We start from the raw sequence: 26065 nt of genomic DNA on the forward strand, positions 1-26065 counted from the left end.
GGACGCAGGACAAGAAGCACGCCAGGTCACTCAAACGACGTCGATTGCATCGAAGTCGCGGTCACTCAGCGGTGGCCCGTGCTGGAGAGCTGGAGACCTTCTCCGCAACTGAGGGAAGCTGTTTACCTCGGCCTTCCATTCTGGGGGACTCGCAGCAACCGGTGTTTAGCTATCTGTGGGCCTGGCACGTTGGTTCAAAACGGCCAACAGCAGCCTCATAGCATGTGGGTTCTAACACTCACAACCACGAGGGCTTGTACGGCAACACGGAATCCAACACCATGACCACCATACCAGATCACCCATCCCTTGCCCGGATCCCCCCAGGGTACAGGACAAAGCTGAGCCCCAAAGCGGTCGATATCATTGCGAGAGTATACGATTGGGTCGAAAATGAATGCATTCCGGCAGATCACATTGTCAAGGCGCAACTGGAAGAAAATCGTTGGGCAATGCCGCCCTACATCAAGAAATTGAGAAAGAAGGCAAAAGCCGAAGGATTGTTCAATCTCTTCCTACCGAACCACTTCAAAGAGAGCCCCGGACTCACGATCCTGGAGTATTCGTGCTGCTGTGAGCTTCTTGGGCGAGTTTACTGGGCTCCTATGGTGGGTAGCAAAGCGCTCGAGGGTTCAAAGAGGAGTGCTAACAGAGCGTCCAGACGCTCAACTGCCATGCTCCGGATACCGGTAACATTGAGCTTTTGGCCAAATACTGCACTGAAGAGCAGAAGAAGAAGTGGATGCAGCCTCTTCTGGACGGAGAGTGCTTGTCAGCCTACTCGATGACAGAGCCGGATGTTGCTGCCTCGGATGCAACAAACATTTCGTGCCGCATTCGACGCGAAGGGAACGAGTACGTGATAAACGGCCGGAAGTTGTATGGGAACTGGCTTGGGAATGAGGATGTCAAGTTCTACATCCTCATGGGATGCTCCGATCCAGAAAATCCTGATCCTTGGAAGCGGCACTCGACGGTGATTGTGCCCAGGGACGCTCCGGGGTTGAAGGCGGTTCGATACATGACGATTATGGGCTACGACTGTGCTCCAGAGGGCCACGGTGAGTATGTGTATGAGAACGTGAGGGTCCCGGTCGAAAACATCATTCTGGGAGAGGGCCGGGCGTTTGAGATCGCTCAAGGTCGATTGGGCCCAGGAAGGATACACCATTGGTGAGTTGGTTCCCCAAAGGCATGCTTCCTATCAGCTAATGTCATTGGAGCATGCGACTGCTTGGTCAAGCTGAGCGCGCATATGAACATGCACTCATCAGAGCTACGGATGCGAGAAAGAAGCCCCGCGGTAGGTTGATTGGTGAGTTCGACAGTAATATCGAGCGGCTTGCGGACATGCGAATGGAGATCGACGCTCTGCGCCTAGTTGTCCTCAACGCCGCAGAGACCATGGATCTTCTGGGCAATGTCGCTGGGAGATATGCCATTGCCCAGGCGAAGATTATGGTGCCTCTGGGAGTGACCAAGATCGTGGATGAGTGCATGCAAATGTTCGCCGGGCAAGGACTCACGCAGCACACATTCCTCCCCGAAGCTGTAAGGCCCCCTGCCCCCCTCCTAACAACTCGTGACCCAACTTGGCGAAGAGCGGTCTCGACTCAAGCTAATGGATTGATTGGCAGTGGACGTACGCCAGATTCGCTCGGATCGCCGACGGACCAGACGCTGCACACAAGCACCAAGTCGGGCGAGATCAGCTGAAGACTGCAGCTGCGGTCAGGTCGAAACATCTCGGGTACAAGAAGAGATACCATGAACTGGCAAAGGAGTGGGGGATACCTGCGACAGAACGGTTTGAGTATGTTGCACGGATCGAGAAGTTGTGAGCCCGGTAAATAGATTGGTAATCAAGGCGTCATTGATTCTCCTAGTCACTCGTACCGCAAGGACAGTGACAAGCATGGCGCTCTCAAGAGATACCAAGGTGCCTTGAGAAATTTACTGCGAGAGTCCACTGAGTATTACTCCCTACAGATAGAATAATTAGGAGACACAAACTTCGTTGCAGAGCAGCTCCATAAGAAGAAGGCTGGTGAGCATGTACCTAGGTACCTCCGGCAGGTCGTGCCCTCACCAACCGCCCGGGATTGGCACCTATAAGCCCCCCAATAACCATGCCTATAAGCATGCAATCTAAGTCCTTATCAGCACCCCCACAGGCGCCCCAACGGCCCAACGAGCCTGCTTCGCAAAGCACCCAATAATTGCGTACCTGGGACCTAGGTAACCAGGGATCGGCGATAGATACCTGGGTACCCAGCTGAGCTTTCGTACAACTTCCCACAACAGCCTAATACCACTCCAACTAGTGCGCCTCATGTTCCCAAAGAGTCGAGCGGCAGGTTTCGCCCCGTTCAAAATTTCGCTTGGTTTCGCAGGCTCCCTTCGGGCTTGGATGGGGGCCTGGACGCGAGCGATGGAGGTTGAGACGAGGGGGAAGAGGGGCCAAGGGTTGAAGGGGGGGTGACGGAAGGCCATGATGGTCATGATGGCATGTGCCGAGGGCAACAAGCCAAGCCTTGACCGCCCCGCGTACTTCTTCCGACTTCTCCAGAATTCCCCCCGTGTGCTAAATCCTAGCTTCACTTAGTATCCCGTCGTCCGTACGCTCTCCAGCATCACGAGAGCACAACACACGAGGAACCGTTCTGGTGACACTCATTCAACCATGGAGAACATGGGCACCGAGGTGATGCTGCCCCTGCACCTGTCGGCAGGCCCTCCGCCGCCGAGTCGCAAGCCCAAGCAGATCAGCGACAAACGACGCGACAAGAAACGAGTGGCCGACCGACACTGTCAACGCCAGGCTCGAGCCCGCACAAAGAACAAGATCGCCGAGTTGGAGTCTCTGGTCGCCCATCTGACCAGCCAGTCCGGCAACGAGGTCTGCAGAGAGCTGAGGGAGCAGCTCGAGATCGCGCGCACCGAAAGTCGCTCGCTCAAACGCAAACTGGCGACGATATATTCGCTGGCCCACATCAACCCGGACGACGTGTCCGAGGGACGTCTCGACGTTGCGGAGAAGGGTAGGTTGCCATCAGCAGCACCTTGGGTGACATCTTGTGAGTAACTAACCAAGGATTGCCAGAACACGCCGATTTCTCTCCTTCTGTTGCTCTGCTCGCGCCGTCCAAACCATCTCCCCTGGTGGCGGACGAGCTCCAGACAGAAAGCAGCAGCGAAGCTGGCCGTCAGCCGCGTGGGCCTGTTTGTAACGTCCACGGTGAGGCTGAATTCGGCTTTGCTCTCGACGGTAGCCTCAATTTAAACTTTTCGGATGCCATGTTCGATGAGCAAACCTTCAATCCGATGGGGTTAGGTCCAACACCACTTGTGATGGATGAAATGGCCGGCCCCCACAGCAGTAATAATACCACAGTCACCGCAACAGCCACCACTTCCATCCCTCTTTCGTTTCCCGAAAGTGGGTCCTCGTGCACGTGCTCTCACCACACCCACCCTCACAAGCAGGCCAACATGTGGACGTATGTCAGCGAGACGTTGATGGATTGGAAGACGCACAACTGGCCCAAACTCAGAAATGGCAACACTGCCGACGACATTGCCGTCCGCGCTGTCATAGAAGGCTGGGATGAACCCAGCCTAGCTAACTTGAGCGACTTGTGGCGCATCTTGCGCGAAGTCGACGAGAAAGTATGGGCCGGGTCTCGTGACGTCGATCGCCTGGCCGTTCTCTGCATCATGCATTTGCTGCTTCAGGTGTGCTGCCTCCTTCACAATGCGATCAAACCCCATGTCTGACTTCAGCATACAGTGCCACCTCAACCCGACAGAGGAAAATAAAGCAAAGCTCCCTGCCTGGTATAGGCCAAGGTAACTTTCATCTCCACCCCATTCGCGCGTTTCCCGCTGGTCACAACAGCACTGACCAGCTCTAGACCGTCGCAAGTGGCCCAGAAACATGCCTACGCCATTGACTTCTTCGTATGGTATGTGAGGAGCCGGCAACCACCCTCAACTACCCTCAAGTCCGAGATTGTCTGATCTTTTCTTCCCTAGGCCGGGCATCCGCGAGCGATTTGTCTATCACTATCACAAGTACTGTTCCAACAGGTTCTGGTCACTTCTAGCACAACATTTCCGCTTCGTCTGGCCGTACGATCTCCGTGATTGTTATGTGCACAATCGATCGACGAACAGATACCAACTGTCAGATTTGTTCAAACGTCACCTCAACGAACTCACATCCTTCACCTTTGACAAAGACATGTTTGGCAACTACCCGGAATTCGACTCCGACATACCAAAGTACATGAAAATTCCGCAAACTTTGGGACAAGGTCAGCTTCCGAGTCAGCTGCGCAATGAACTCCTCAAGAGGAGGTACAATGAGATGCATGCACACCAGAAATTGTTGGGATTTGCTCCTATGCCCCCAACCGGCTCTCAAGACCAGTGGTACGTTCCGCCGAATGACATGACGAAAAGCGTGGGCCCCTTGTTGTGGGCCCCAGCGCAGCCGATAAACCAATATTTCTAGGGTCAGAATGGACGAAACGTGGTACATTGAATATGAACATCTGCAATAAAGCGTGGTATGGGAATTTGACCTCAAGTTGAAGGATCGCACGGCGTTTGGTGGCTGACATTTCTTGAAATGATGACCCATGTACGTCGTGAAAAATATTTCGACGTGGTTTCGAGGAGAAGCCTTCGTTGTATTAAGTGCAATCTTCAACCCTTTCATCTACACGACTTACTGGATGATATCTCGAAAATCATCCAGTCTTCTATGACCAGAATGCGCCGTTGCCTGCTCACTGACGTCGAACTAAATTCCATCGGTACTTAACAGCGTCAACGCCCCTTTTGTGTCAGGTGAACAGCCCCAAGCGAGATGCTTTGGGGACAAAGTGACTTTGTTTCGACCTTCACTTTTTCACACCTTCCACTTCACTTTTCCTTCCTTCACGTACCTCACCTCACTGTTTCTCCAAGGCCGAGTTAGGAGTGAAAGATAGAAGAACTCGGCCTCCACCACATCTGCACCTGCCGCTCCTTCTATTACCTTGCATTCAAGAAACAGAAACTTCAAATAGCCAGGTTCTGTCTCACTCAATAAACCCACGGTGTGACCTACTCCGCATCCACGAAGAGTAAGCTAGACCTTCCACAGTCTACACGATGTATCGTTCGAAAGGCCAGAAATCACTGACACCATACTTTATCGAAGAAGTGAAGATGCCAGATAACGACAACGGGGAGGGGAATAATCTGGAAGAAGACTTCGAAGGAGATAGGTGAGCTATTGCTCTGGTCACTTTTGCGAAGCCGCTAAGCTTTCAAGCACATTCCCGTTCATCAAGGTGGTTGTAGGGTCCAAAGCACAAGCGTTCTACATCCTCAAAACCCCCTTGATGGAAGCGAGCCCTTTCTTCAAAGCTTGCCTTTCGGCAGGGATGATCGAACAACAAAAGCAGGAAGTCATTCTTCCCGAGGATCCATGCCGGGCCTTCAACTTGCTGAAAGTCTGGGTTCACACGCACGAGGTCAAGAACATCGGAAACAACAAGCAAGCAATGTCTGCCATTCAAGCATGGGCATTGGGCGACAAGTATTGCATCCCAAAATTCCAGAATGCTCTGATCGATGAGCTTAAGGAATATTGGACCCAGTGGCATGTACATCCTCAATTCTTATCATGGGTGGTCAAGCATACCAAAAAAGAGACTCCTCTCCACCAGCTTGTTTGCGACCAACTAATTCACGATTTGGTGAATTGCCCCTACCCGTACAGATGTAAGGATGACGAGGACTGGGTGGACTCTGCGGATAAAGTGGTCCCTGCGGGTGAAGGCATCTATGTGAAGCCACTTAAGGACTTGCTAGCCCACCCAGAGATCGGTTCAAAGCTGTTCTGGGCCACACACAATCTGGAAAGAGGAGGAGCTGACCCAGCATCCTCTGGAGGATGTTATTATCATGTTCATGAACAAGGTGAGACCTGCTCAAAGGAGAAGCCAGGGAAAAAATAAGTCATGGAAAGAGGTTGTGTATTCCACCCTGTGGAAGAGTCGCATGCAATCCCCAAGCATGGTTTCAGGTGCGAAGAGGCTGACTAGCACAAAGCTAAGCCAAATGGTCCAAATCAACCTGATGGACGCTTCAGGCAGATAAATCAGCCATTTACCATGAAACAAAAGTGCTGGACGACTTCTCAGAGAATCAGCAAGGACATCACACATTGGACTGTCTTGAGTTTCAAAGGATCAGGATGAAACCACAATTGCGTCGAATTCTACCTAGGTACTCGCGTCTCCAGGGCCATCTTTCTGTAGGAGACCGAATCATACTTCTATGTCAGCCCCTTAAGCAGCCGTGCTTTTCCTTCTTCTGTCACGGCAATCTTGATTCTCAGACAAAAGTCTTCTATGCTGTTTCTTCCCACTCCAGTGGAATAGCCACAATACCATCTTGTCTGACACGATTCCCTTCTCCACCAACACCTACGCCGGAAAGATTCAATCTCCTCCCTACCCGGAGTCGACTTGCAATTGGCTGCTTCCTTGCTACAAGTAATCACGATGCTTCCTGGGTGTGGCGCGGACTCGCCACCGCTCAGGCAGGGAGGATGGTGACTTGTTCTCCTTTTGTGTTCCCAAGCCAGGGGATGACACACCAGGCCAGGGTCTTGGGTATGACGGTTCAACAACGGCGAAGCGTCAGCAAGATGGCAGACCAATAGACGTCGATATATGCGTCAGGCATCATGCTATCTTGCTTGACCATTAGGGAGCCTGTAAAGGGCGTTCCCACCACGAGGCTGAGCTTGGGGAAGTCCGAGAATGAGGCAGAATCAACTCTTGGGACGGACGGCAGAGCACCTCGACTGTTTCCGGATTGCAGGCTCGGTCCAGAAAAGAGCATTCGCCGGACTAGCTGGGTGGTGCAAGTGGGCCTCAGGATCGCAAGAGTAGGTGGGTTCTTTCGAGCCAGGGGTCATCTCGATGGATCAGGTGGACCAAGGCTCAATCTCCAGTATCCAGCCGGGTGACTTCAAGAGGAATGAGCCAGCATCCTCTCGCTGGGAGTTATCTGCGCCCCGTCTTGTCGTTTGATCAATCTGGCGGAGCGTATGCACCACAACAGCGGTGCCAGATTTGGGAAGAACCGTGCCGTTCAGAGGCGTCGTCGCGGTCGCCGTGGCGTCTAGGGACGGTCAAGCGCTGTCGCACGATGTTGCTATATATATTCTGCCGGTCGTCCTGTCCTGTTTACTCCCTTCCTTCATCGTTCCTTTGATGTTTCATCCTCCATGCCCGGCGCGTACGTCACAATCTCTGCCTTCCTTTCACCTGGCTTGTCATCAACACAAAGTTTGGCATGCAGATATAACGACTTCCTTGCCTGATGTGTTGTGAGACCATTTGAATGACTAACAGCAGTGTTTCAGGCCGCGAAGCACCGGCAACGGCTAACAACGCAGACATTAATCCCATGGTGGCTCTACTTCCGACGGAGATGACGAGTTCAACAGGTAAAACTGCCTTTGAGTAGCTTTCAGGCTGCAATGCTGGCTTTGATTCTCTCCCCACAGCTTTGCTGCATCACCTATAGTGAAAGTCATTGTCGAAAAGGCAGGGGCGTATTATGTCGACAGAGAAACTTTGCTGCGAGAGTCCACATTCTGTGCCGCCTGCCTCAGAAGCGTTGACATGGAATCGCAGAAAAATGTGTTAAGACTTCCGGACCATACTTGTCTCGGTTTCAACCTTGCCTTGGAATGATGTGGAACAAACAGGTGAAAACACCAGATTCATCCGATGACATCCTCCCCATGTTGCATGCATACCTCCAGGCGGATGAGTGGTCCATGGACCAGTTACAGGAAGTGCTTCTCAAAAACTTCTACCTCTACTACGGGGTCAACGACCACGTGAACGACCTACTCCTTGAACATTGGGCCTGGGTGTGCGTGCATCTACCCGACGGGAGCTTACTTTACCACCTCATGGTGAATCAGTTTGTGTGGAACCTCAAACAATAAATGTCCATTCATACGTTGTCTCTGGCGAGCAAAGCGAGCAAAGACTTTGACCATTCGTCCCGGGCTGCCAGGCCTGAGCGGACTGAAAAGTCTCTCTTATATATATTTTTATCCATGGAGTGGGAAAGAGCGGTGTTGGCGACCTTGACAGGAAGGGCGAGAGCTGCATCAGTCAAAAGACAAGCTCAGAAGGTTTAGGAAACGTGCGTTTTCATTTGTACTTGTTTGCTCTCCGGGCAGCACGCAGGGCAACAAGATCAACAAGATTGGACCCGCGATTTGGAAAACAGCAACAGATGAGAGCGTCTCATCGTCAAAGAGACTTTTTATCTCCAACGCAATCTGACAAGGTACCCTATGAATGAACATCCAGAGTAAGAATTCACTGCGGCAACGGATATGGTTGGGTTCAGCATGAGGCCATGACGATAGGACGTCCTTCGCGACAGCGGCGTCGCTTGGTATCGCCCGCCTCGCAGAATCACTTGGATGCGAACGAGGTCCGGCACAAGATTGGATGGTGAATGATAGTGTCACTGGCCTTCACCACGTGCTGCTTGCACCGATCACAACATGTCACGAAAGGCCTACATCTCCGGCCTTCTTAACTTCAGATACCGCGACCTTCTTTATGCCACAGTTTTGTGCCGACCCATCACCTCCCACACCAAGAACCATCATGTACTCACATGCGACAAATGAAGCCTCCACCGGCGCAGCATCAAACCCTCTACCTCCATCCCCGCCGCCGGACGATTTTGCGGAGCTGGAACTCGCCATGAGGAAAACATCCAAGCAGTACAGGTAACATACCCCTCCTGTATAGACAACAGGGTCCAGATGTTCCTGATGCTAACTCGCTTCATATCCAGTTTCGCATCATCATCTATAGTGACTGTCGTCGTTGGCAAAGAGAAGCGCAAATACCACTTGCACAAAGTCCTCCTGAAAAATCCCAGCCTTGCGGGGGCGTTCTTCCCGAAGTGCCTTTCCGTTCCAATGAAGGACTGGATCGAGCTTCCCGAAGACAACTCCGTCGCAGTTGATCACTTTGTCCGGTTGCTATACGGCCAGCCTAACTTCGGATCAGCAATTGCCGATGACGGTTACGTCCTTGGACGAATGCATGCGTGGGTGTTCGGGAACAAGATTTGTTGTCCCCAGCTCCAGAACCATGTCATGATAGGCATTCTGGGTTATTGGAAAAAGTGGGAGATGAACCCGGCGTTGTTCGGTTGGGTGATTGAAAAGTTGGAAGCTCAGAGTCCCCTGTTCAACGCAGCAAGAGACCAGATGAGGTTCGCTCTCGCTCGTGGTAGCAAAAACGAGTTGTATGGAGCGGACGGCAAGTTTGGAAGCACTTTTCAAAGACTCAGACAAAAACACTCAGACCTCGTTTGGGAGGTTGTGCTCGCTGCCATGGAGCAGCTGAGAAATCAGAATTTCCAGAACCCCTTCGACCAGGCGGACAGATATCGCGTCAACCCACTACCGACAAATTCGCAGGACTCGGTGCTTCGTGGTCGTGGCCAGAACTAGCTCATTGTGGCACAACTCTTGGAGCGGATTTGGGGCGAGGCGATGAATCCTTCAAATTCACCAGCGATGGGGGGCGCCCGTGCTTGGGCTTTTTCGCACCACCGGCCGTAGCTCAGCCAGACCAGCAACATTCAGAGGGTCTTCGAGTTTAGGGGACAAACAACCATCAGGCTGTACAGGCTGATTCTTTTCTTATTACATGTTGAGGTATGCAGAAACCGACGAGGGTGTTCGTATTATTTCTGCTGAGCTGGCTAGTGGTGTACTGCCAGCTACATAGGAGCGAGTCACTTCTCTCCTGGACAGATCTTGAAAGCTTCAACATCGTCCCTTCCCACTGCGACGGAGTTCTGAAGGGGATATTGCTACGGGAATCAAGGAAGGTGGTGGTAAATAAGAGGGCAAGGCTCAAATGAGGCACTGTGCCGCATGATAGAGACTACTAGTCTGACCTGGGACTAGCTTTGATTCACTTCATCTCCCTGGTCTTCCTGTCCTTCATTTTCATCTCATCTTCATTTTCCCCGTAGCAGTAGTGGTCCATACGGAGAAGATCGAATTTCAGGTATAGCAAATACTCCTCTATTTGCATTTGCCTTCTGTGATGCCTGCCTCCTCTAGAATGATCCCTATGAGCCCGTGACAGTGAAACTTTTACGCTGTGTGTCTGAGCTAAAACTGACCTGGTAAGGAATACAATCTGTTTTTCACAGAATGAGCTGCAGGTGGAGCAGTGAAGTAGTGAATGAGGAATGACCCGTCTCAGACTCTAGTGAGTGAGTACATTAATCACCGTCCTTTCTCTCAAAAGTTCCCTGCCTCCCATGCTAGATTGTTCCCAAGCTCCTATCCTTCATCTCCCTTTCAACTCGCTACTGTGTGCCAAGTTCCAAGCCTCGGCTGTCTTCCCTCAATCTACATCATGGACTCGAACGAAGCAAACTCAGCTTACTGTACGAAAAGAGTTCTTTCACAAGACGCCTCAGTGGCGGGTTTTGATGAAGTCCAACAAGAAGCTCAGACAGAAGCTCAGAAGGAAGCCGAATCGCGGAAGTCAGTATGGTAACTTGCTTCTTCTCGCCATGATCCTAACTCTTTCTTAGCTTTGCGGCCTCTCCCATCATCATGATATCGGTTGGCAAGGAGAAGGTGACGTACAGAATGCACAAGGCTACATTGGTCAAAAAATCGACCTTCTTTGCAAAAATATTTGCTTCTGGCATGATGGAGTCGCAGACACACGAAGTCTCCTTGCCAGAAGACGACCTTGAGACCTTTGAACGATTTGCCTCTTGGATCTATGGACAAGACGATACGGAGAGCACCGACGACAACTCTAAGATGATAATGAAATGCTGGGCGCTGGCGGACAAATATGGCGTGCCAATGTGGCAAGACCAGCTCATCACGAAGCTTATGGACCACTGGATCCCCCATGGCATACCCATCTGTAATGCCGCTTGGGTGCTGGACAATGTCAGCTCCGAAACTCCACTCTCCAAATTAGCGATCGACCGGCTTGCGTGGGATATGAGAAAATCTCCGCCAAGGTACTTCAAGGACGGAGAAACGGAAATGGTACAAGACCTCGATCTGCTGCTATCCAGGCATGACTTCCCCCTCTCGAACTTTTTGCACTTCGCTTTACTCAAGCCTTTCCTCGACGATGGCTATTACGATCCGCCTGGAAGCAAGGGATGCACGTACCATGCTCATGGGGGAGATATCAAATGTCCTGTTGCGAATCTACCTGGGTAGACGACACGTGAGCACAGTTTCACCGTGTACAAGTCTCGATGTGCTGGGGCGATCATTTACCAAGGAAATCGCAGAGCACACAGAGGAGCAATATAAGGTGTACGTGCGTTGTCAGAGATGACCATGGCACACCTCTCAAGGCAAGAGATCCAGCGAACACTGAAGAAGATGGATGACCAAAAGCGAGGAGACGAGCTTCGAGGGCTGGAAACTCGCGATTGTAGACACAAGAATGCGATGGATCGTGGACGCAGAGGATCGCAAATGCTGAGAAGATCCCCATTACGGGATGCGAACTCGTTGTGGAGAGCTGGACAATATGTTTTGCTGCAGGATACAGTACCAACCCTCTTGACGTCGATTGATGAGCAGACTCAACGGATAACAAATCAAAAACGGGAAGCACCACCTTCATGACTCTCCGTACGAGCAAGCATATGAGCTCGCATCTTTCGCTCCTTCTTCACAGCCCTTGATTCCTCTTCAGGGTCTTCCTTGAACTTCCCTACGCCTCCCAAGCTCTGCAGTCTTCCGGCCCCGCCAGAGTCTCTTCGCGAATGAGCTGAGATTGAGATGACGATCAAGGTTAAGAAGGCAAAACGCATCGTCTCGCATGCTTCCCCTGCCTCTTCCCACCCAATCGCTAGCTTTCCGTTCTTTCATTAGTCGGCCCTCTCCACTCGAGTCCCGGACGTGATGAGACTTTGTGTTCCAAAAGGGCTAGTTATGGTCATTCGAACGCTGCACTCATTCGTGAGGGTTGACCTCTGCGTAGCTTCCCGGTGCCTCCTATTGTTACATTTATGGTATTTGCAGTGGACGAAATACACATTTTTAATCCACATGGAGGATTCTCGACGATAGATGTCCCTCCTTGGGCCCAAAACCCTCGAAACAGGACCAAAACGCGCCGGGCCACAAATGGAGCTGAAAATTCCCTGACGACAGCCGCCGTGATATGATTAGACACTTCACCCTGCAGTCATGTATTCCGATCGGGCTTGACTTGTCCAAGGAAAGACGGCAAAGCAATCGCCATCATGAAGGCGACGGCCCTCGCGGAAATGATGTGCGTGCATGCCGCAGTGATATCAAGTCTATATCCTGTCAAATTGGCACAGATTGAAAGGGATGCTAACTCGGCGTGATAGAGCATCTCATTTCACGCGACGAAGGCGAGGGCAGACGACCAACCGCTGAGCGTCCGGAGAACCAGTCCTGGGGACATGGAGCTTATACAGGCCACGCCCATGACAAGACCGTGGACATTCCTACGTGCAGTGAATTCATCCGGGGGTTTGCGACAGCCCGAGAAGGGATTCTCTAAAACCTCTGAACACGGCGATCGAACAACCAGTGGAATCAAGCACGATGGATGTCAGAATTCGTTTCATGATATTGTTGTACATGTTTGTCCTCAAGAGACATTGGCCTAGCCCCTTTTCTGAGTAGTGTCTTGCGCGGTGTCGAAAGTAACCTTCCCATCGCGGCTGACGCTTGCCACTGACAGCCTCGGTGGCACAGGCACCGAAGACACAGGTACAGCTGAGCCTGGTTTGGACAATTCAGGGCCTGTAGAGCGAACACTGGAGATGGCCTCCTGAACAGCTCCTGCAGGGGTGTCTGCAATCTCGTTCACTTCCTGTGTTGTCAAGACATCATTTACCCTCGCAGCTCGACTTTGGATCAGAAGTGTTGTCGGCCCGCTAAACTGTAGAAACAACCGGTCCCCCCAGATCGTCCGTCGGCTCCATGTGCGGATCCTGTATAGCATATTGGCAACGAATTTGTAAGTGCTGCTGGTTTTCAGGGTTTCAACAAATTTCGACGAGGGAAAGAAGTTGCCGAGCTGAAGAGGGATTTGGAATCGTGCACTGGATGACTTGAATCGAAAGGGCTGAGGTGCTGGAGAAGGTGAGGAGGAGCTGTAGGCGAGTATGTTGGAAGGATGAACGATGTATGTCTCCCCTTCTGCGAGGTCGACGGAGTAAACTTGGCCTTGACCTGCGAGTGCAAGCAGTCCTCTTCCGGTGACGTTGGAACTCCCCCAGTATGCGAGAGAAAATCTTGTGCTTATACTTGGCTTCACCGAGAGCGTGCTGCCAGTCCAAGCCAAGAGCGCCTTTCTTTGAGCCAACTTCCAATCCATCGTGCCGTCCAGCTGCAGAATGGCAAATGTGGTCGTTGGCGACCTCGTCGCAATCAGAGCATTGGAAGGGGATGTGGATGTGATCTTTTGATACAGGAAAGGTATTCCGATGAGGGCACGGCGGATGGGATTGAGGATTCGCAAGGTCGAGACAGTCCCATTGGGATCTCCGGCAAAGGCCACCAGTGTTCCTCTACGAGTATACAGCTCTTGAGAAGGCGATAGGGTGACGGAAAGGAGAGAGTATGGGCTTCCAATGACTTCGAATGAGGCGTCTAAAATCAGTCAGTAGGTGCTCCCTCAGGGCAAGGTGTTTGTCTGACCTGGCGATGCGGCCGACAGCGATCTGCCCGCCACACTGATTCTGCTGGTATCTGTCGCAGGCGTCGCCTGCACCGAAATGTACTTGTATCCGCCGACTCTCCGTCCAGCAACCAGGTGCGCTGGATACGCCCATTTCCGGTGAAACTTGCTCAGACGCCGCAGACTGTCAGCCGAAATTGGGGGCATCCTGGCGTTGATACGCTGGTAGATGCTGGAATCCGACAGTCAGGCTCTGGAGACTGTATTCATGAACTGGGAGTACTTTAGAAAATGCGGTTTCAAGCTTCCAGGACGCCCATAGAAGCTGGCAAGCTTCAGTTCCAAATAAGACAAATATGCCAAGGTGTGGTCGAACTGCTCGCGCCTCACCCCCGATCAGGAAAATGGGTGATGCCGCCCTTGCTCACCCCTAGCTCGCGACAGCCGCGTGAGCGATACAAGACTTCTAACACAACAAGAACGTCTCGCTACCCCAACACTCCAGAAGGCAGAAGCACTTCCAGAGACAACTGTCAGCCTGGTTACTGGTCGCTTCCATAAGAGGTAAAGGGGACCTCACCGGCCTCCATATATCAAAATCGCGCCTATCGTTGTCGTCAAAGAAGAAGGAAACCTCTTATTAACGTGGATCTCTGTCCGGTGAATTATTCTCTTGGGAAGCTTGCAGCACTTAAGTAGTCTGTCAATACATGTGGAAGACGCTGTTGAGGGAGAGGGGTTTGACCGTAAGAGAGACCGCGTGCATACGAGATACTCCTGAGTCCTACTAGTATTTAGCCGGTGATATCCTAGCTCTCGCTGGTTTTGCGACGTGGGACTACATCATTGCCTATTTCATTGCTTCCCAAATTCCCCTTCGTACACAACTCTTCCTCAGTTTACATTGTACAAGTGTGTTCCTTTACGAGTGCGTTCCACTCAGCCCCGACTACAAGGTGTATTGATAGAACGGGCTCTTATCGCCGAGGTCAAGTAATTCTTGCGGAGTATACCTCTGCCGGAGGCTCTCCTCTCCCTCGGATCGCAGGAGTGCTTCCTTTGCCTTGTTTTCCTTGGCATAGGCCGTTCTAAGAATCCAAGTCGAGATGAGTCCGGCAATGCTAACTCCAAGAGGGACACCATAGCCCACAGGATACTTGGGAGCCTGTTTCGCCAGGAAAATATTGCCTCCACAGATCCCGCCCAGAGCTCCCATGCCGATGAGAAGTGCCATGCCTACCGCACGCTTGGACGACGGCGCGGTGTTGTTGCTGATAAACGTGATGAGACTCGGGAGTGGGGCGTACACACCAGCGGCGATGAAGAAGAAAAAGAAGTACGTGAGCCCCGGCAGTCGTGGATGGGGAACGGCCAATTCTCCCAGGAAACCAATCAGTCCCATGACCACGCCGATCATGATGAAGGGAGTGCGCTGCTTGTGGCGGTCCGCCCACACCGATAAGATAAGTGTGACGATGAGAGCGAATGCGTAGATCGGGATCGTCATCAACTGTGCATGGGCGGAGGTATAGCCCAACTGCTCGATTGCAGTCGGGGCGGTCGCGGTGAAGCCGTAGGTGCCGATGGAGCATGACCAGTATGGGATAATCGCAAGCCACATCTTCCAATCACCAAACGCGGCTTTGATGTGACGCATTCCGATCTTGTCGGAATTAATCGCCTGGGCGTGACCGACGATGGTGTTTATATTCAGGCGGTTCGTGGCGAAAAGACGTTCTTCTTTGGTCAGGAAACGCGCCGTCGCGGGCGAATCAGGCAAAACCCAGTACAACGTGAAGGATATGGCGACGGGAACAAGACCCTCGAGGATAAAAATCCACCTCCACCTGTCAAGCTCGTCAGTACAAATCTGGCGGCATGTATTGATAAAACTTACGCGGCGAGCCCTGCGACTCCATCCATCTTTTCAATGGCAAATGCAAGCAATCCCGAAAATGCGCCAGCGAGAGATGCGGCTGAGTAAAAAAGGGCCATACGCGTCTGCATTTCGTAGCGTTTGTACCTTCAATCAATCTCGGTCAGTGACCAGCGTTCCGGGGGATTCTTTGATTCTTCTCGTTTCCAAACTCACCACAAGGACAAGAGGTAGGTTGCTGCTGGGAAGAAACCCGCTTCAGTCAGACCAAAGAAAAATCTCGCAGCCACCATTCCATGGTATGATTGGACCACGCCCATGAGCGTCATGACCGTGCCCCAGGAGAAGCTAAGAATCGCCAACCAGATCGAGGGGCGGACTATCTTGAGCATGATATTCGAGGGGACTTCGAACAGCGCATAGGTGACGAAAAACACTGCCACCACGGTGTTGTATCTCAGTCCATAGAGTTCCAGATCTTCGTACATGCCAGCAATTTTTGCATTGCCGATATTGGATCGATCGAGGTACGAGCATCTATTGAATCAAAACTCAGTAATCAGGCATCAGGAAAAATTGCAAGAGAAGATGGACCGTACAGATACAGAACAGCCAGGACGGGGAGCAAGCGGACGTCGATCTTGCGAATAATGCGTCGCTCTTCATGAGCGTCGAATTGTGGTATGATTGTAGCGTCGTCAAGGTCTTCATGGCTGGTCAGCACGCCGGCTTTGACTTCAGCATGCGGACGGCCGTCTTCAAGGTATTCGATCGTGGTTTTGTCTGCCATTTTACTGCTTGTGGGCCACGTCAAGTTACAAGTAGATGGAAGTAAAGCAACAAGAGAGACTGAGACTCACAACAATTCGACAAGGGATTGAGCCGATTCAAATAGATGGTGGATATGTGTCCAGGCAAGTGCCATGGGCTGATCATGCTCGTGTGTTCTAAAGGCCGCCGGAGCGGGGAGCCATCAGTTGCTGTTTCAGCGGTGATTCGTGGGGAGCGGGCCGTTCGAAGACCGGGCGGGCCTTTTGGGTTAGTCCTCCGAGCGGGCCCACTCTCCGGGGTATTGGCGGGGAAGGCCGATTCAAGGCCCGTGAGGATTATTTTCTAGCATGGGGGTAGGTATGCGTGGACTATTATATCCCCGTGAGCATCGATCATTCCTGTTTCCCGCTGTTTGTATTGAGTAATAAGCTGTGACGGAAAGGAGGAGTTTTGGTGTTACATCCAGACAAGATGCTGGCATTCACCTCTGCGTTGACCGCGAACGGTATGTTTCTCCCCATGAGTATCAATATCAATTTGAATTGCTAAGCTTCTCAAAGACTACTTCCCCCTGTACATATGCGTGGGGATCATCGTGGCGGTCCTTCTCCATTCCCTGTTTGTGTACCTCAGGGATCCCCTACACTTGCGACGATTTCCCGCACCCAGCACTGCTGGATTTAGTTTATTATGGTCCATCTACCACTCGTTGGGCCGAAAACGCTTTGTCGCAGTCCACGAGGCTCATAAGAGGCTGGGCCCCATTGTCCGACTGGGACCTCGTCATCTCTCGTTCGCAGACCCACAAGCATACAAGGAAATCTATGGTCACAGTGCCCCAGTAATCAAGGATGAACTCTATGCCAACCTCGGACTGGGAAACCCGTCGATGTTTCAGATTATAGGCAAAGAGCCCCACGGACAGAGACGGAAGCTATTATCGCATGTCTTTGCGGCCAAACAAATCAACCAAAAGGAACCTCGAGTCACGGAATTGGTCATGCAGCTATGCCGGGCCTTTGAGATTAAATCCACGGGCGGCCAGATTGCAGCCACCGACGAATACCCAACAGTGCAGGGAGCATTTGACGTCCGTCCATGGATGAACATGTTCGCTTACGATGTCATCACTTCAGTCTTCTGGTCTAAACCATATGGATTCTTGAAGACCGGGAACGATGAATGTATGGCGCTGACTGCGTCGGGTGAAGCCCGAAAAGTCCGCGCAATCGAGACCCAGCACAGGAGTGGGAACTTTGCCTTTCCTCTCGTTCAACTTTCTAAAAGGTGGTGGGAGCTCGCCCTGCGTGTCTTCAGCCAGACTCCCGGCTGCCAATCGATGAAGAACTTCCGATCCATGGCTCGCTACATCGTCCGCGAGCGTATAGACAAGCCGCCCACAGAACCAGATCTTTTCTCAAGCTTTCCGCTGGAGCCCACCGAAAAGCGCAAGAGCACCTTGTCTGCCGACGAGATCCTCGCCGAGTGCTCAACCATGTTGCTCGCCGGCCAGGGGACCACGCAAATTTCGCTCACCAATTGCATTTATCATCTGGCCAAAAATCCAGACAAGCAAGACAAATTACGGAAATGTCTTTACGGCGCGATCCCTCCCGAGTCCCGACCAGTTGCCTCTTACACCGACCTACAGAATGTTCCCATGCTCCGAGCCTGTCTCGACGAGAGTTTTCGATGCAATCCTCCCGTGACCTTCGGCCTCCCTCGACTGGTGACTGATCCGGGCATGACGATTTGCGGCCATTACATCGCTCCCGGAGTGGTCGTGAGTTCACCGTTACATGAGATCCATCACGACGAGAGACTCTTCAAAGATCCCTGGAAGTTCATTCCGGAGCGATGGCTCGAGGGTTCGGACGCAGACTACATCCCTTCCGCGGCCGAAAGTGCGAACCTCACAACCTATGTCCAGCCGTTCGGCATGGGCGGCCGAGCTTGCATTGGCCGCAATATAGCATATTTGGACCTCTCGGTCGCCATTGCGGCACTCGTAATGGCCTTTGACTGGGAGCTGAGCGACCCAGATAAGCCGATTGAATACAACGAGACCGTAGTAAACACGCCTATGGAGCTGTGGGTCAAGGCGAGGTTGAGAGAGGGGATGGAGATAGATGCCCAATTGAAGAGAAAGCAAGAAAGGACCATGTCTAGGCAGCCCGTGGAGTAGCCTTGCTGAGGGAGCCAGGAGAGATAATCGATGTCATGACAACAGGCGTCCGTAAGGTGGTTTTGAGGAGTAAACAGGGAGTCACATAGATGATAGGTACACATTTACTCCACGTAGAAGAACTAGAAGAACGACCAACCTTAGCTTTCTGAGCTTTCTCAGTGCATCGACTGATCAGACCTTACTAGGGAACCAACCACGGCAAGGTGAAACGGGACCGATCATTGGCTGGATGGAAGATTTCAACTTTCGACCTGCAGAGCCTACGTTCCAAGAGTAGCCCTACCTACGAATCAGAACAGTGTAACTCGACAAGGTATGAATTACAAGGTATCCTGAAAGGCGCGCAGCGGAGTTGAAAGATCGGGGAGAGGCTGGACAGGTCTGTGGCGCGGGCTGCAAAGGCCGCCCCGGTGCCCGATTAGGCCCGCCAGCATTGTCGGTTTCTAGAGTCCTTTGCAGAGCATTTCATTCTTAGGCATGCGTGGTGTGACGCTCTTTTGACCAGATGAACGGCCGCTTTCCAGATGAGTACCTAGTTCTGAGCAGAATATCAAAAATAAACTGCCGAACCTATACAACTTTGACACTACGTCTTACCCAAGTACGATCAAGAACCACCATGGCCATCATCAATTACCCTCTCCCACCTCATAAAGAGCTCTTCTATGGAGGTAGCTGGCACCAGCCGACGGAAGGGGGATACCAAGAGACATTCAATCCAGGAAATGGGCAGGTCATCACCAAGGTCGCTGTCGCGTCAGCTGCCGACGTCGACGCCGCGGTGGCAGCGGCACACGAGGCGTTCTTGACGTGGCGTTCTGTTCCCCCCGTCGAACGAGCAACGTACATGCGCCGCGCTGCCGGTGCGCTGCGTCAGCGCGCGGAAGAACTGGCCTTCCTCGATTCTTTGAACACCGGAAACCCAATAACCAAAATGCTGTCGGACGCGAATGTCGCCGCCGCCAGCCTGGATTACTTCGCCGGTCTCATCCCCATGCTCAAAGGGGAGACCATTCCGCAAAGTGACGCGACGTTCCACTACACTACGCGAGAGCCGCTGGGAGTAGTCGGACGGATTGTTGCATTCAATCACCCTATCCAGTTTGCTGGGGCTAAGCTCGCAGCACCATTGGCCGCGGGAAACACGGTCATTGTCAAAAGTCCCGAGCAAGCGCCGCTGTCCTGTCTTCTCCTGGCCGAAATCCTACAACCGATATTTCCTCCCGGTGTAGTAAGCATTCTGTCGGGGGGCGTGGAATGTGGAAAGGCTCTTGCCACACATCCATTGGTGAAAAAGATCACCCTGATTGGGAGCGTGCGGACCGGCAAAGCTATTCAACAGGCCGCCGCCGCTTCACTCAAGCCCACGCTTCTCGAATTGGGGGGAAAGAACGCTCTCCTTGCCTTTCCCGACGCCGACATCGATAAGCTGGCAGAGGGCGTGGCACGGGGAATGAATTTCACCTGGGCGGGTCAATCATGCGGATCCACCTCGCGAGTTTATCTGCATCAGTCCCATTACAATGAAGTGCTCGAGAAGGTGGTTAAGTTGATTCGAAGAGAGTTTGCGCCGGGGGTGCCGACTGCAGTGTCCACCACCATGGGTCCGGTCATCAGTCAGGCCGCTCACGACCGAGTCATGTCTTACATTGAATCCGCAAAGACTGAAGGGGCTCGTTTGGTGATTGGGGGCAAAGTCCCAACTGACAATCCCGATATCAAGGGCGGCTATTTCATCGAGCCGACCATCTTTGCAGACGTGGAACCACACATGCGGATTGCCAGAGAAGAAATCTTCGGACCGGTCATGTCGATTTTTAAATGGGAAGATGAGGAGGATCTGATAAGGCGAGTCAACGATACCTCGTATGGCCTAACGGCATCGATCTTCACACGAGACATCGCCAAAGCAACGACCATGGCGAGGAAGATTGAGGCCGGGTATCTGTGGATCAACCACGTCTCTAAACACTACATGGGCGTCCCGTTTGGAGGAGCGAAGGAGTCGGGAGTGGGAAAGGAGGAGAGCGTGGAAGAATTGTTGTCATTCACACACATCAAAAGCGTGAATGTCGTCCTGGACTAGGCGATGAGTATGCGCCTGATACAAGAATACACCATCGAGCATGATCATGGTCTGCAAAATAGAAAATTCACCTTACCTGGCCCAGTGACAGACATTTCCGCTGCTTTCTTCTGGCTTCCTCGGCTTTACTATTCCCGCTGCCTCCAGCCTACTACGGCTAGCAGAATCAAATGGGGAAGTGTACACAAGATATCCTTATGTCAAAGATGGGATACGCGATGGTGTGCTGGTGAACTGGAGAACAAGCTTGATTCTATACACCATTCGTATACATACTGCCTCCGGCCGCCGTATCAAAGTCGATCGCTTCCTGCAAGCCGCACAGTTCAAATACGTTTTTGGGTGTCGTCGACGTCTTGGGAAGAGCACCATTCTCCTTCAGATCTCTCAAGACCTGCGATAGGCCCTCGACAACCTGCCGTGTAGACACGGACGGAAAAATGACTATCTTGAATCCCAGCTCTCGTGCCTCGGCCACGGAGATGTTGGGCGAGACTCCTCCTGATACCGCATTGTACAATGCCGGCGTGGGATGAAGCCGCCGGCACAGTTCGGCGGCTTGCTCTTTGGTCTCGACGCCTTCGAGAAAGACCACGTCTGCTCCGACACCCACCGCTTTCTGTAGCCTCTCAATGCATGCTTCAAACCCGAGGGACTGCAGCGCATCGGTGCGGGCGATGATCACAATGTCTCCCAGTAATTTCTCACGCATGTTCACGGCCGCTCGGATCCGTGACAGGTAGATTTCTTCCGAGACCAGCTCTTTGTTCCGTAGGTGGCCACATCTTTTGTTCTGCACCTGGTCCTCGAGATGCAGGGCTGCAACGCCAGCTTGCATATACTGGGCCACGGTGCGACCGACCATGACAGCTCCTACATAGAATTAATTAGCTCGACTTCGAGTGAAAGGCGGATTGGCGAGGGCCTCTTGCCTCCAAACCCCGTGTCGGCATCAGCAATCAGGGGGACACTCCGATCCAGGCTGGAAATCATTGCCGCATTGTCTCTCATATCATTCAACGTCGTGAGTCCTAGATCTGCCATTCCCAGTCTTGACATGGAGGTACCGGATCCCGTCTGGAGGAATAATGAATTCAAGTCAGCGAGTCTCACTGCTGAAGCTATACCGATTCCCAATTTACCATGTATAAACAGTCGAAACCTTCTCGCAACGCCATTCTTGCTGACAACCCATCATAGACGCCTGGACACATCAATGTCTTGGATGGGTCTGCAAGATACCCCCGAAGTCGGGCTGCTGCTGTCATTGGGGTAATTGTTCTGATGGCAGCCATGATTGATGCTCTTGTGGTAGTGTTTGTCGGTTATCAGACAGAACAGAACGCTCAACGCCATTGGGTCAATGCCTACTAGAGAGTCGAGACCTTGGGCGAAAGTACATATGGTGTTCCGTTGGAGATCACATCTGCTGGTCAAGACAAAAGCCGCACGGCCGACGGGCCGCTCAGGGTCAGGCATTCCCCGCTGCGCTGTGTTACCGTATATTCACGAAACACCTCAACCCGTGCGCAGATTCTGGCACCAGTCAGTGGTGGCGAGTGGGTCGCCAACTCCGTTGCGGAGCAGAGCACCGTTATTATCAGCTCATTAGGCTAACAATGCTTCCGACAAAGGTCCGATAATAATTCTTTGATGGTCATTTCCAGAACGCTCCGGGAGAAGATGGCTTCGGAGGGTGGAACGCAAGAACTTAGAAAATGAGAGGGTCTGTTCGTAACAGCATGGACACTGGGTCACCACAAAATACTATTTCGCGTGAGAAAATCATCATGGCGAAGAACAACAGCAACAACAGCATGGAGTCGTTGCTGGATCAGACCTTGGAGATCTTGCGTCGGACACGCAAGATTGAACTACCTCTGACCTCTGTAGCCACCACCGAGCACTCGACAGCATTTGGGGACTACTTTGCCGCTCTGGAAGAGGTGAAAAGGGTCTTGGTCGACATGGACAAGCACCATGAGGCCGAGGCGATAGGAAGGGCGGCGGAATATGCGGCTGAATCAACCATGCAAGGTGGTCTGGGAATCCAAACCACGCAGGATCTGGATCCCAAATCCCAAGAGAAGGTGTTGGCATCCGTCGAGGCTTGGCTGGAATCACTCAACGCGGTCGAAACTGCAAGACGGCTCCCGAAACCACTGGCTGCAAAGTCGACGGGCACAAGACCCATGAATCTGACCGAGAAGATCTTGGCTCATCACTCGATCGACCCGCTCCCACTCCAAGGCGTCAAGGAAGGGGACTTTGTTCGACTCTCCGTGGATTGGATCATCGCCTCGGAATCCTCGTGGTTTGTAAGTTCTATTCTGCCAAAACCAAAGGCTCTGATGTATCCTATCACACGGACGAGAGAGACTGACATATTTCAAGGGCATGAGTAAAACACTGCGTCATCTCCCTGGTTTCAAACCGTGGCGCAATGATCGATTATGGCTTGCCGCCGATCACGTCGTGGATCCTAGAACGTATGAAACGCCTTTGAATCGACGGCTGCTCGATGCGACGGACAATGCCGCCCGCGACTTCAAGTTAACCGACTACAAGGGCCCCAATGTAAGTAACTTCATTACTTGTGGTAAGATGTCAGAAATCGTAACATCTCTGACATTGAATTCGCAGTACACCATTATACACACCGAGTTTGTGCGTCAACGAGCAGAGCCCGGATTATTTGTCCTTGGCGCGGATTCCCGTAAAGTTTCGACAATGGCCCGTGGCGGATGAAATCTGGCTAATGTTTAATATAGATACTTGTTCCTCGGGAGCTGTAGGATGCCTCGCCATTGGCCTCGGGGCGGTTGACGTTGCCATTGCGTTGGCCACCGGAGAGAGTTGGATCAAGGTCCCTGCATGTATCAACATTCGGTTCGTCGGCCGACCTGGACTCGGAATCGGTGGCAAAGATGTCATCCTATATATCCTGGGAGAATTAAAGCGAAACACTGTCGCGGCAAACCGTATTGTGGAATTCTCCGGCCCGGGAACTCAATATCTCTCCGTCGATGCGAGATTTGCAATCTCGAACATGTGTACCGTATGTCATGTCAATTCAACCCCCCGCCTGACCCTTAGATGAACGCTTATGTGCGAACTTAGGAATTCGGTGCCATTACGGGCGTGTTTGTTCCTGATGCGTTGGTCAAAAATTACATCGACAGTCGGAAGCAAAAGTACAGGCGCTCGTCTCCACTCTACTTCCGCCCCGACGCCGATTGCCAATACGCCGAGTCCTTTGAAATCGACCTCTCCAAGGTTCAATCGTACATGGCCATTTACCCATCACCGGATGATGTCGTGCCGATCTCCCAGCAAGTCGGACGAGCCTTGGACGGTTGTTTCATTGGAGCCTGCACCACCACCGAAGAAGACTTGATTCTAGGTGCGCTCGTCTTGCAAGTTGGACTGCGGAAGGGATTGAAAAAAAAACGGGGCAAAAAGCATGTGGTCCCTGGCTCTTTGCCGATCACCGAGCGCCTGGACAAATTAGGGTTGTTGGACTTCTACCGTGAAGCTGGGTTCGTTGTTGGGGTGCCCGGATGTAGCTTCTGTGTCGGCATGGGCGCCGATCAAGCCCAAGAGGGTGAGGTGTGGCTCTCGTCCCAAAATCGCAATTTCAAGAACAGAATGGGAAAAGGTCTGTTCTCTGTGTCCGGGCTCATCTCATCGCCACATGCATGCATGCTAATACGATTCGCACAGGATCGATTGGGAACCTCGCTTCGGCCGCAGCGGTGGCAGCATCTTCATTTAGCATGACGGTCACAGATCCAGCGGAATTCCTGGAAGAAGTCGACATGAGGCGCTATGATGATCTGCGGAAGCCGGGAAAAAGGAGCCTGAAGTCCTCTCAGTCCGTTCCAATGCCAACAACTCCATTGGCCTACGTCGAGCCCAATTTCGTGAGCAAACCTCCAAACAGAGTGGATGATGCTCATTCAGTATTACCGGAGGGACCAGCAAAAGTGACGGCAGGAGATGCAATACCAGGCTCCAATGACGGCCAACAGCCTCAGTTCCATCACTCGATTTGTAGCAAGGTGATTAGACTGGGCGATTTTATCGACACGGATGCGGTGAGTTCCTCCAGTCGCCATTGGCACCTTTGCAGATCAGTGACAACTGGGTTCAAATTCTAATTCGGAAATCCAGATTGCCCCGGCCGAAAGTCTTGTGACAGCAATCACCGACGAGGATCTCGGGCAGCATTGTATGAAGTATGTCATGCCGGAATTCAGGGACAAGGTCCGCAATGGCCAGCGTGTGATTGTCGGAGGACAGGCCTTTGGGGTTGGTTCTTCGCGTGAGGCGGCGGTCAGAGCTTTCAATGGTGAGTTACGATAAACAATGTCTACTTAAATGTAACATATTCCCGGAGGCTGATGAAAGAGTTGCTTATTAGGCCTCGGCGTGGAATGTGTCATTGCACGCTCTTTCGCCTTCATCTATGGCCGCAATCAACCCAATCTAGGGTTACTGGGGATCACCATCACGGACGATCATTTCTATGATCTCGCAAAGGACGACGTCGACATCCAGATCAGGTTAGAAGACAGGACGATCATGGTCGCGGGCTCTGCGTTCGGCTTTTCATTAACAGATATGGAATTGTCGCTCACGCGAAATCAGGGGATGCTACAGGCATACAGAAAGTTTGGAAATCGACTGTTCCAGGCCTTGGGCAACGAGGGCCACGAGGTCGCGGAAAGACCAACGACAGAAGTGCCCGAATTGTCTGCGGCAGTAGAAGAGCTGCAATGGTAGAACAGTGCTCAATGGAGCTTTTGCTTTTGCTTCCTAGCATTAAGAAGAGAAATAAGATATCTATATGTAGAGAAAATGAGCACGATCTTGACCATGGGTCCTTCATTACCACTACTATAGCACTTGAATGGCCATTATCCTTGGTTGTAACTTGTCTCATGCGCAGCTTCAATGGTCTGCAGCATTGCTACTACTAATAGGTTGAATAATTATCTGAAGTTATACATGCCACGTTGGAGCTCAATCTTCAAGCAATAAACAGCGACGCTAACAAAGGTGCACCTCCCCATTCCACAGTCTTTGAAAGTGGCGCATCGCATCGATTACAGTAGCAGACCGGCCCTAAATAAGCAAAGAACGTCGTTTCGTTTCCTGGGGTTAAGACTCAAGCCGCTTCGAGCACACGACCTCTTCGGAGCATTATCTCGTGTCCAGGACTGGCAGGATCAGGATCAGGCTGAGCTCTTGCCGGCGAACGATGACTAAACTCCGCTCGTCGATGCTGTCCGGCGTGTCGGGCCTCTCTGCCAAAATGGCCGAGCGGCACGGAGCTACAGTTGATGCCGGGACCCAGGGGCTTGGTGCGG

The 26065-nt window shown here is 52.2% G+C and overlaps 12 protein-coding genes across 12 annotated transcripts; 9 read left to right on the forward strand and 3 right to left on the reverse strand.

Moving 5' to 3' along the window:
- Window positions 1–281: 281 nt before the first annotated feature.
- Z520_01376 (uncharacterized protein) lies at window positions 282–1841 on the forward strand (the record flags this gene model as incomplete). Its single annotated transcript, XM_016771894.1, has 4 exons — window positions 282–608; window positions 662–1173; window positions 1224–1551; window positions 1638–1841. 4 exons carry the CDS (start codon window positions 282–284, stop codon window positions 1839–1841), a joined length of 1371 nt encoding a protein of 456 aa, XP_016637033.1.
- Window positions 1842–2683: 842 nt separating this feature from the next.
- Window positions 2684–4516, forward strand: Z520_01377 (uncharacterized protein; the record flags this gene model as incomplete). Its single annotated transcript, XM_016771895.1, has 5 exons — window positions 2684–3041; window positions 3104–3735; window positions 3791–3849; window positions 3915–3965; window positions 4036–4516. 5 exons carry the CDS (start codon window positions 2684–2686, stop codon window positions 4514–4516), a joined length of 1581 nt encoding a protein of 526 aa, XP_016637034.1.
- A 644-nt stretch (window positions 4517–5160) lies between these two features.
- On the forward strand, window positions 5161–6011 carry Z520_01378 (uncharacterized protein; the record flags this gene model as incomplete). Its single annotated transcript, XM_016771896.1, has 2 exons — window positions 5161–5276; window positions 5324–6011. 2 exons carry the CDS (start codon window positions 5161–5163, stop codon window positions 6009–6011), a joined length of 804 nt encoding a protein of 267 aa, XP_016637035.1.
- Window positions 6012–7762: 1751 nt separating this feature from the next.
- On the forward strand, window positions 7763–8023 carry Z520_01379 (uncharacterized protein; the record flags this gene model as incomplete). The annotated part of the gene is made up of 1 exon (XM_016771897.1): window positions 7763–8023. The coding sequence occupies one exon, from the start codon at window positions 7763–7765 to the stop codon at window positions 8021–8023; it is 261 nt and encodes an 86-aa protein (XP_016637036.1).
- A 679-nt stretch (window positions 8024–8702) lies between these two features.
- Window positions 8703–9562, forward strand: Z520_01380 (uncharacterized protein; the record flags this gene model as incomplete). Its single annotated transcript, XM_016771898.1, has 2 exons — window positions 8703–8827; window positions 8896–9562. 2 exons carry the CDS (start codon window positions 8703–8705, stop codon window positions 9560–9562), a joined length of 792 nt encoding a protein of 263 aa, XP_016637037.1.
- Window positions 9563–10484: 922 nt separating this feature from the next.
- Z520_01381 (uncharacterized protein) lies at window positions 10485–11320 on the forward strand (the record flags this gene model as incomplete). The annotated part of the gene is made up of 2 exons (XM_016771899.1): window positions 10485–10615; window positions 10666–11320. 2 exons carry the CDS (start codon window positions 10485–10487, stop codon window positions 11318–11320), a joined length of 786 nt encoding a protein of 261 aa, XP_016637038.1.
- Window positions 11321–12752: 1432 nt separating this feature from the next.
- Z520_01382 (uncharacterized protein) lies at window positions 12753–13979 on the reverse strand (the record flags this gene model as incomplete). Its single annotated transcript, XM_016771900.1, has 2 exons — window positions 12753–13744; window positions 13793–13979. 2 exons carry the CDS (start codon window positions 13977–13979, stop codon window positions 12753–12755), a joined length of 1179 nt encoding a protein of 392 aa, XP_016637039.1.
- A 742-nt stretch (window positions 13980–14721) lies between these two features.
- Window positions 14722–16438, reverse strand: Z520_01383 (uncharacterized protein; the record flags this gene model as incomplete). The annotated part of the gene is made up of 4 exons (XM_016771901.1): window positions 14722–15619; window positions 15670–15795; window positions 15865–16185; window positions 16248–16438. 4 exons carry the CDS (start codon window positions 16436–16438, stop codon window positions 14722–14724), a joined length of 1536 nt encoding a protein of 511 aa, XP_016637040.1.
- Window positions 16439–16890: 452 nt separating this feature from the next.
- Window positions 16891–18604, forward strand: Z520_01384 (uncharacterized protein; the record flags this gene model as incomplete). The annotated part of the gene is made up of 2 exons (XM_016771902.1): window positions 16891–16924; window positions 16980–18604. 2 exons carry the CDS (start codon window positions 16891–16893, stop codon window positions 18602–18604), a joined length of 1659 nt encoding a protein of 552 aa, XP_016637041.1.
- Window positions 18605–19226: 622 nt separating this feature from the next.
- Window positions 19227–20693, forward strand: Z520_01385 (uncharacterized protein; the record flags this gene model as incomplete). The annotated part of the gene is made up of 1 exon (XM_016771903.1): window positions 19227–20693. The coding sequence occupies one exon, from the start codon at window positions 19227–19229 to the stop codon at window positions 20691–20693; it is 1467 nt and encodes a 488-aa protein (XP_016637042.1).
- Window positions 20694–20946: 253 nt separating this feature from the next.
- On the reverse strand, window positions 20947–21988 carry Z520_01386 (uncharacterized protein; the record flags this gene model as incomplete). The annotated part of the gene is made up of 3 exons (XM_016771904.1): window positions 20947–21566; window positions 21761–21770; window positions 21836–21988. The coding sequence occupies 3 exons, from the start codon at window positions 21986–21988 to the stop codon at window positions 20947–20949; spliced, it is 783 nt and encodes a 260-aa protein (XP_016637043.1).
- Window positions 21989–22483: 495 nt separating this feature from the next.
- Window positions 22484–25478, forward strand: Z520_01387 (uncharacterized protein; the record flags this gene model as incomplete). Its single annotated transcript, XM_016771905.1, has 8 exons — window positions 22484–23011; window positions 23088–23270; window positions 23337–23409; window positions 23465–23751; window positions 23814–24351; window positions 24417–24790; window positions 24867–25044; window positions 25117–25478. The coding sequence occupies 8 exons, from the start codon at window positions 22484–22486 to the stop codon at window positions 25476–25478; spliced, it is 2523 nt and encodes an 840-aa protein (XP_016637044.1).
- Window positions 25479–26065: the final 587 nt, after the last annotated feature.

This window comes from Fonsecaea multimorphosa, assembly GCF_000836435.1.
Source record: "Fonsecaea multimorphosa CBS 102226 unplaced genomic scaffold supercont1.2, whole genome shotgun sequence".
In the NCBI taxonomy this organism is placed as follows: Eukaryota; Fungi; Ascomycota; class Eurotiomycetes; order Chaetothyriales; family Herpotrichiellaceae; genus Fonsecaea; species Fonsecaea multimorphosa.